The sequence below is a fragment of the Onychostruthus taczanowskii genome, unplaced genomic scaffold (assembly GCF_017590055.1).
Source record: "Onychostruthus taczanowskii isolate IOZ18803 unplaced genomic scaffold, ASM1759005v1 scaffold204, whole genome shotgun sequence".
Taxonomy (NCBI): Eukaryota; Metazoa; Chordata; class Aves; order Passeriformes; family Passeridae; genus Onychostruthus; species Onychostruthus taczanowskii.
This window is the reverse complement of record NW_024499285.1, coordinates 376439-385705: the sequence shown is the minus strand read 5'-3', so window position 1 is coordinate 385705 and position 9267 is coordinate 376439. Positions and strand designations below refer to the sequence as shown.

Below are 9267 nucleotides of genomic sequence, written 5' to 3'. Positions count from 1 at the left end.
CCCCTTCACCTTCACCTTCACCTTCATCACCTTCGCCTTCCCATGGCCCAGGAGAAGCAGATTCCAGGCTGAGGTGGTGTGATCTCCTGTCTGAAACCTGCTTGGGTGGCTGAAAGCAATGCAAAAGGAACCCCAAACAGTGCTGCCTCCCCAAGACATCATCATATAGTGCCCACTCCCCACCCCCCCCTCAGGCCTGAACTGACAGGTCTGACTGCTGGGAGCAACCTATGTCCTCCTGAAGGTCTGGTGTAGGCTGTGGTGAATGCAGGAGGAAGCCTGCAATGCAGTGTCCCAGCAGAGGTAACCCACAGACCCTTCACAAGGATGCGCTGAAATGATAAGTCTGGGTAGCAGGGAACTCAATCAGCACCTTTTTTATTAATATGCATCATAAATAAAGAAATAAATAAAGGCGAGACACCTCATTCTAACAGGGAGATACAAACTAAATATGGTGCAACATCCGCTAAGCGATGTACAAGCAGGAGGTAACCTAGCAAGACCAGGGCCCCTTGCCATGGTGAAGCCAGCCCAGGCACGATGCTGTGAACAGCGTCAAGCCGGCCATGGCACCAAATACTGGCATGGCCTTTCATTAACACTGTTCCCCACCTGACAGGCAGGTGAAGATCCCCACTACAGCAGGCGGCATGAACATGGCAAGGAAGGGGTTGACTGGCATTGCCTCTACCAAGGACCCCAGGACCTCCAGTATCCCCTTGTGTTTGTGCACAACACTTATCCCCCCCACCCCACGGCACTGCTCAGCAAGACCAGAAACCCTGTGCCAAAGGGAGCACCACCCCTTCCTCCCCAGGCTCCCCAGCTCCCTCTAGGAGCACCCCCAATCTACTTGCTGAGAGCACTGCCCCCAAATCCCTAGCCCAGACAGGGACCCTGCCCTCATTCCCTCCCCTCCAGCACCCTCCACTGAGCATCCCAGGGCTTACCAGGCACCGGTTCCCAGCTCAGTGTGGAGGACACACGGCCACCCCCCAAAGCACCCATCTCTGCACAGGGTGGCACTACCCATCCTGGACCTACATAACACTGAACAACCCCGTGCCTTCCTCACAACCCCTCACACCCCTTTGCTCCACACTCACACACATACCCCGTCCCCCTCCCCTGGCTGTGGCTACGCACAGCCCCAGCCCTGCAGTGTGACAGGACATTTGTCCCGGTACAACCCACCAGGAACCACTACAGCACACTGGGACAGGGATGCTCCAGTGTGAGGGAGCCTACCTTGCAGTGCCCCAATAAACACAATCCATCAGCCCAGCCTCGCAGGGACCCTGCCAACGCAGGGTGCTCCCACCCCTTCAGCTGAGGATGCCAGGGATGATGGAGGCTGCAGACTGCACTGCCACCCCCAGGCAGGGGACGGCCAGCACCCTGTACCCTCCAGCATCCAACAGCTGCGCAGCGGGGCAGCACTGCCCTGGCAGGGACTGCCTGGATTCCTGTAATGTACAAGTCCATGGCCTGTGGGTGCTGCAGACAGTGAGGGGCGGAGGGGGGGGTCAGGCGGTCCCTGGTGTGGCTGCATGCATGGCGATGCCTGGCAATACGAGGTGCAGCTCGCAGAAGACCCCGGGGGGCTAAGTTGGCCTTTGGCAGCTGCACAAGGAGGAGCAAGAAGGAACCACCTACGGTTACTGTATTCTGTAATGGCAGGAAAGGTAAGAAACTAGCAAGAAGCTGTGTTTGTTCCTCTGGCAGGGTAGGCTATCCCAGAGGAGCCTCAGCAGCCCAGGAAACTGTGCTTGGCCTCCTAAACGTGTCAATAGTCCTCGTCCTCAGGGTGGGTGACGTACATGATGGGCACCAGTCCCTTCTCAGAGCCAAGGCTGCACTGCAGCCAGTCACCATCCACCTTGGAGATGACCTGCAGAATATCCCCTTTGTTGAAGCTCAGCTGTCCTGCCTCAGTGGCAATGTGATGGCAAAGAGCTTTCACCTCACTGCAGGCAGAAGGAAAGTAGGGTTAGCTCACCTCAGGACACCCACCCCACCAGGGACCACCACAGGCCCAGGGGGAGAGGAAAACACCCCCAGCTTCCCTCCCCAGCCAGGCTCCCAGCTGCCCTCCCAGCTCCCCATCACGTGCAGACTGCAGAGTTGTGGTGGATCGATGCACAAGCTGTATCAGTGCCCCAAACCATTCTCTGGTCCATGAGTATAAAGGGGGCCAGGCAAACTGCAACAGGCAGAGCCATGCCACCTTGAACCTAACACATTCCTGCACCTGCAGGATTGTCCACTTGGTGTCACTCACCAGGTAGGGTGAGGAGACATCTCCCGGACTGGTTGTGCCTCAGCAGGTGCCTCGGGTGGTTCTGGATGGGGAGGGTCTGGCTCCGGGGCTGCTTCACGCCACATGCTAGCCCCAACTGTCTGGGCCACCAGCTGGAAGACAGACTTGTCCAAGCTCAGCCAGCCAGAGGGCAACCTGGAAGGAGCAGACAGAAGCAGTCAGTGGCAGGAAATTGCACCCGGGAAAACAGAGCAGGCGCTGTCATAGCAAGGTCATGCCTTAGAGGTTTGGCTTCGTGCACTAAGTGCACTGCTAGTGTCTCAGGTCTCCAGGCAAGGAGGGCTCAGATGAAAAAACACAGCCTGGATTGAGACGGACATTTCCAGTGGTCATTTTTCAGGAGCAGTAAGGGTGTATAGAGGGCGAGGCAATGCACAGGGGTCCCAGCTACTGGAGGCAACTTCACCCAAGCAACAGGGACGGCTCTATGTTCTGTTCTCAACATGTGATTTTGGGAGGGATGGGTGATAATGGGGCCATGTAGCAGGGTTTGAATGCCAAGACAGTTACAGAGCTCAGGCAGAGAGGAAAGCCTGTGAGATGGATTGAGCAAGGGTATGGGAGGAATTAAGTCAGGCTGGCAGGACTGAGCAGGGTTACAGACCCTTGATGTACCACCATGGTGTAGCCCAGCGGTCAGCTCATGGCCTGACTTCCACCTGTACTGCCATACTCCAGGTCAACCAGCCCTTCTCAGCCCCAAACCACCACAGCCCTTACCTGTTTGGTTGTCTGGGCTCTTTTTGTACCTTCCTGGACCCAAACAAGTGTCCCCACTTGATGGGCTGGCTGCCCTCTGATGCACTGGTGCTGCTGTCCTCTTGGGGGGCTGCTGCTGCTCCCACTCTTTGCTGAGCCTCCTTCTCCTTGCTGCGCTTTAGCTCTGTAACCACAGAGTCTGGGGGGCTGCCCATCCAGAAGGGCCAGCTCCGTTCCTTCACCTCTTCGCCGACCACTACCTGCTGGGGCTTTTCCAAGGGCTCTTCCACGGCTTCAGGACTTGGCTTGCTGGCTGCCTTGGGCCTCTCCTCCAAGGTGCCCTCAGCAATGGGACAAGCCTCTGCACCCTCCACCACTCCTTCTCGGGGAGGTGGTGCCTTGTGGGTCTCCACTGACCTGGGTGCAGGATTCAAAGCTGCTTTCTTCTTCTCAGAGCGGATGAACTTTGAGCCTTCGGCTGAGCTCTCGATGTAAATCTGAGAGGTCTGCATGAGCTGGTACCACCAGCCTGCCTGCTTGTCCTTCTTCCCCTCCCATGTGCTTTCTTGCATCTTGCTCTGCTCTTCCTCCCTGTCACCTTCTCCGCAGGAAGCTCCCACTCCCTTGACCCTCTTCTCACTCACAGCTTGCTGTGGGCTGTGCCCTGGTGAGATGTCACCATCTCTGGCACCCCCTTGGCATGCTTCAGGGGCGGTGCTGCAGCCATCAGGATCCTCACTGCTGCCCCGGGTCCGCATCAGTTGCAGGGTGGAGTGCACGGAAAGCAGTAGGTCCTGCTTCACACGCAGCAGCTCCTTTTGCTGCTGCTGCTCTTTGCCCATCTGCATCAGGTGGTGCTCGAAGAGGAGGTCTAGGTTGAAGGGCAGCAGGGAGAGAGGCTGGAGTAGGAGCAGGAGCTCCTCAAAAAGAGGTTGGCACACACTGTGAGACAGGCACAAGAAGCCCACTGGTTGGTAGTGTGCCAGGATGATGTCTGTAGGAAAAAATACATTAATTAGAGGAGACGCTCTTGCCACCATTGCCAAGCCACCATGAAGCTGCTGAAGCTATGACAAAAGGAGAGGGACATCAGTTTTTGGTCACAGTGAGAGGCTCAGGCCTGGGTCAGGGAGCACCAGATGCTCTGTGATCTCTCAGCAAACTGGCCCAGACAGAGCTTTCCAGCTGTACCTGCAGCCAGGACTTGCTTGGCAGACTATCATCCCAGATGACCTCTGCCACCAAATGAATGGAAGAAAGATGGGAATAACCTGACAGCCCCAACTTTTACTCACACTTCCAGGTCTTAATGATGGTCTAATAGATGGCTGTCTTCTGCTTTAGAAAGCCAGGATAAGCACAGACCCTATTCTATTCTATTCTATTCTATTCTATTCTATTCTATTCTATTCTATTCTATTCTATTCTATTCCTATTTCTATTCCATTCCTATTTCGATTCTATTCTGCTATAAAACAGACACATCCAGTAAAATCTGCTTTTTATATGTCAGCTTTTCCTTTCCATTTCTTCCTATTCTTCATGCCTGAAAAGATTCAGGTAAGTGTGCACATCTCCAGATATACAAAACTCTCAGGCACTGGGCAGGGAACATAGAAATTTGGGGAGGCATAGATCTGATCTCCTGCAGATAGTTTGAGGGATCTGCACCAAAAGCCTTGGGTGCTAGCTGCAGGTGGGAAGGAGAATGGAAGTCCAGGTTCAGGTGGAAGGAGCTGCATGATGCTTGGACTTCCACCTGGGATTTCCCTGCTACATTGAGGCTGTGTAATAGCTTAGTCCTTCACCTCAGGGCAGAGAAGAGCAGCCCAAGCTGAGAGAGCAACAAGAGAAACATATTTCCATCCCATGCTGTATTTGTGTGCAGAGTTTGGCTCCCACTGCAGCCCACAGCCTTCAGGTTCTTACCTTCATGGTTGTAAAGGTGGTTGAACCAGAACTCCAAGGACCGGATACTGCAGGAATGGAAAATTAGCAGGATCAGAAAGAATCAGTGAAAATCTATTAACCCCATTCATCCTCACTGCTCTGCCACAAGAAGTGTGGCTGGAAAAGGGCATTTACAAAGCATGAGCTTGTGAACCTCAGGGAAAGGACAGTGGCTTGGTCCCATCAGCATGCCCTGATCACAGACATCCAGCCTGTCACTGAACATCTACATGGCTTTACATGTGCAACTGGAACCATGAACAACCATGTTTGCAGCAAGATTCCTCACTGTTTGGCTCCTATGTCCTTAACAGAGCTTTGTTCTGCTGAGAAGAGGATGCTGTGGAAGAGGCAAATGATCTACAAAACTAAGACCTAAGATCAGTGCTGGTGGCTCAGCCCAAAATATGCCAGTGAGGGCGAATGGGGTCACCCTGTGTGGGGAGAGCAAGGCAGAGCTTCTTCCTGTCTGGAGGAGTTCTACAACATCTGGAAATCTTGGGAACTCTGTTGCCACTGCCAGAGCTCTTGCTGACCACCAGAGAGGATCAGGGAAACACTACCCTAGCAGTGCTTATTGCTTCACCCACAAAAACGTATCACTGCCTTCCTCTGTTAAACACAGCAGAGTGTGCACATTCCTTATGCAAATTAGAAGGGCCAGTCTGGAGTCCTGGACCAGGGCAATTTCTCCTTCAGAGCCTCATGCCTTGGGATCCACTGCAGCTCCAGGAAACAATGGTTTAAAGAGGAATTTCCAAGAGTAACTCATGCATATATTATGTCTAACCTCATATGAAGTTGGACAGAGTTTTCTCACCTAATGTTTTGGGGCTAAAGCAGACTGACCCTGTTTTTCAGTTGGCTACAGCCACTCATTCTCACTCCTGACCTGCACGGAGTTCTCTGAGGCTTAGAGCTTCTTCCTTCCCTACCCTGCTTCTGGGAAGTGGCTTCCCAGATTCTTAAGTTTTTTCATGGTCAACTGTGCCTGCCTGCAGTCAAGGACCAACAGCTGCTGCCAGCCCTGGACAGGGATGCGCGGCTACCCCAGGGTTCCTGCTTACTTGAGAAGGCCAAAGATGAATGCGTTGAACCGCATGGTGTGGTTGGTGAGCTCTGTGTACTGGCTGATCTTGCTGTAGAGGCTGTGCAGCAATTTTGTAGAGGGCCCTGTGTAGAAAAACAAATTGTTGAGATTAGCTGTGGTGACCAAAGCCAAAACTGCACCACAGGATGGAGCATCAAGGCAAGACAGACATTGTCTGGCTGTCCATGTCTGTGTGTGCATGCCCCTCCACCACACCAATGTGAACTCACTCCACACCAACACTTAAACTACACAAGGGAGAAGGGCTGTGATCCATCCCAGACCACCACTCCAAAACTCTGGGAGTGTTTCATTACCACAAGGACCTGCTTCCCACACTTCAGTGGCAATCATAGCCACTGGCTTAAAATCAGTGTGAAAAGAGAATATTGTGGTGTGTGCTTATAATTTGGGGTGTCTACAATCACAGAGATAACTGCAGAGCTGGAGATTTGCCATAGTCAGGCTATGAGGCTTCCCAGTATGATGCAGAAACCAATGTGGAATTAATTTTGTTGGGGTTTTTTCGCCCTTTTTTTTATTGGTTTGGCCTGTTATGGGAGAATTTGCAAATTTCAGGAGAAATGACAACAAATACTTGGGAAGAATAGTGCAGTGTTTCACCCTTATTGAAAGAGATGGTACATGTGCACCTGCTCCATGCAGGAAAATGGGTGTTTTGCACTGCCATCCTTAGAGCCAACCTTGCCCAGCACCTCCCAACCACAACTACCACAGGCACTGCTGCACAACACCAGTACCTAGCTGGGTGGATGCCTCCACCACGCTCCAGGGGATGTTCCTCCTCTGGCCGATGATCATGTCCAGGACGTAAGCCTTGAGCCCATCACTCAGAATGTCCCTCACAGCTGGGCACAGGTACTTCAGTATGAGATGCCCCACATTGGGGCTCACAGAGCTGTTCCCAAGTTTGGCCTAGTGGACAATAGGCAACAGGAAGAATGTTGCTAAGTGTTTTCAGGGTACAGATGCATGGAAACAGTTCAGCCCCACTTCAGACACCCAGCAAGCAACTTCTAGGCTCAGCAGCTCCTTGAACATGCAGGATCTTTGCTTTCACTCCTGATGCTTCATACGCCAGTTCTGGATTGCTCTCTGCAAGCTCTTCCCCAGGCTGGGAAGAGGCAGTAATTTGAAAAAAGAATATCCTAGACTGGGAAGAGGATATCCCAATTAGAAAGTAAGCCTGCTTCTCCTGAGAGGGATAACAAGGCTCTCCTGCTGGAGGAAGAAAAGAGCTGGGGATATTCCTGCTGTTGTAGATTTTCTTGTAGCTAATTCTGGAGCAGGAAGCACCAACCCACATAGAACTACCAGCACTGAGGGGTTATGGAACACTTAACTCAGTGACATGTCAAGCTCTAACTCCTAGAGATTACTATAAATGAACAAATAAGGGCACAATAGATGGCCAGAGCTCAGACTGAGGTGAAGAGGAAGCATGTAAGAGCCCAGCTCCAGCAGAGCAGGGACATATTCTGCTTACATTCTTTGAGCTGCCAAAGGATCTATCCAAATGGGTCAGGCAATGGTGCTCAGGGCACAGATTTTACCAGCTGAGCTGGAATTATACTGACCAGTTGGCACAGGTTCACAAAAGCCCTGAACTGAAACTGAACTTGGCTCAGGAATAATCCCGTCAGATCCACTGAGCACGGCAGCAGCAGGGATGAATGCTGACTTTTTACAGGTGAATACTCAGCCCCTGGCACACTGATGTATAAAGAAACCTGAGGTTAAAACCACAGCATTGTCTGATAAGCAAAGTAATGGGGGAATGTTGCAATTATTCCCCAAACCTATACTGCAAGTATTGGAAATTCACAGTGAAGCCCTAAAAAGCCATGGGAATCTCAACAGCTCCAGTTATATTGCTCAGCAATCTCTGCATCAGCAACAGCCGTAATTAGGACAAAATTACACTGGGCTCTGAGATAACATTGAATGGTTTTGGAATCTGTCCCAGTCAGGTTTCTCCTTGGGGATGGCATGCCAGGGGAGTTGTCATGTCCAAATAGTGTCACATTGCTGCCCAGAGTTAGTTGCCTGACTAAAGCCAAGCATTCAGCACTGAGAGGAGGCACTACAAACATGCTGGGTGTCACAGGACTGCAAACAATGCCTGGTACAAACACAAGCAAAATTGTTCTGCTTCTGTGTTATTCTAGAAATGGGGGGTGAGGGAGCACAGGCCAAAGACAGCCAGCCCGAGGGCAACCTAGATGCTCTTCTGTGTTATTCCAGAAATGGGAAATGAGGGGAGCACGGGCCTAAAACCGCCAGCCCCTTAGATGTACTCTAAATACTCTAATGTATTCATGGTAAGGGCTACCATGGGTGTGACCAACTGCCCCAGATGGGTGAAGTCTGCCCCAGATGGATGAACTTTTTTATCATTATTAAAATGATGCAATATCTCATATTAAAATGTGAGTTGCTGAGGGATCTCTAGGGGATACTGCACTGTACCCTGGTACTAGTGCCAGACCAGAGTCAAAGGACATGTGAAGGAGGGAGACACATCTCCCCATTCTATGAGAAAAAAGAGCTGGTGTGCTGCATCAGACCAGAAGGGCAGCTGATCTGCTGTTTCTTCTTATAAAAAGCCATAGTAAGTACATAAAGAGTTAAACCAGAACAAACATACATAGTACTTGCCCTTTATACTTTCACAGCCTACAACTACTTCCAACTCGGAGTCTAAGCTGGACATTACTCCTATGTGTTTAATAAACATAATTTACCTGTGTTTTTCTGATCTTCCTTTAAATACACGTATTTACTGCATCATGCAGCAGGAATTGCCATAGATTTACTATCTGCTGCACAGTGTGCAGCACCTTTGTTTGATTTGTTCTTGGTACTCCTGCCTTTGTTAGATAACCTGTAGTTTTAGACTGGAAGAGAATGGAGAGGCAATCTTGCTCTGTACTCTCTATGCTACCCAGAATGGAGTTGGATGCAAGACATACCTTCACCCCTGGATCCCTGCTGGTTCCAAAGTGAGCCACAATCAGGTCAACAGCAGTGTTGATAGCCTTCACAAGACCTAGTGGAAAACAACAGGTCAAAGAGCTGCCTGAGGGGCTGCTGGGATGGAGTCTGACAAAACACTCCTGGAAGTAATCAGACAGGGACACTGCAAGCTCACGTCCACACACAAGCCCTCTCTGCCAAAAAACAT

General features: G+C 51.3%; 1 protein-coding gene across 8 annotated transcripts in view; it reads right to left on the bottom strand.

Moving 5' to 3' along the window:
- Positions 1-362: 362 nt before the first annotated feature.
- RUSC2 (RUN and SH3 domain containing 2) overlaps positions 363-9267 on the bottom strand; it is a 57841-nt gene continuing 48936 nt past the window's right edge. For all 8 annotated transcript variants that reach the window (XM_041403847.1, XM_041403844.1, XM_041403851.1 and 5 more), the window contains 7 exons: positions 9056-9132; positions 6824-6998; positions 6040-6145; positions 4952-4998; positions 3044-4016; positions 2285-2458; positions 363-1970 (listed from right to left, as the gene is read on the bottom strand). In XM_041403847.1, the coding sequence (XP_041259781.1) occupies positions 1790-1970; positions 2285-2458; positions 3044-4016; positions 4952-4998; positions 6040-6145; positions 6824-6998; positions 9056-9132 (1733 nt within the window). In that variant the 3' untranslated portion in view covers positions 363-1789. The remainder of the gene's footprint in view (positions 1971-2284; positions 2459-3043; positions 4017-4951; positions 4999-6039; positions 6146-6823; positions 6999-9055; positions 9133-9267) is intronic.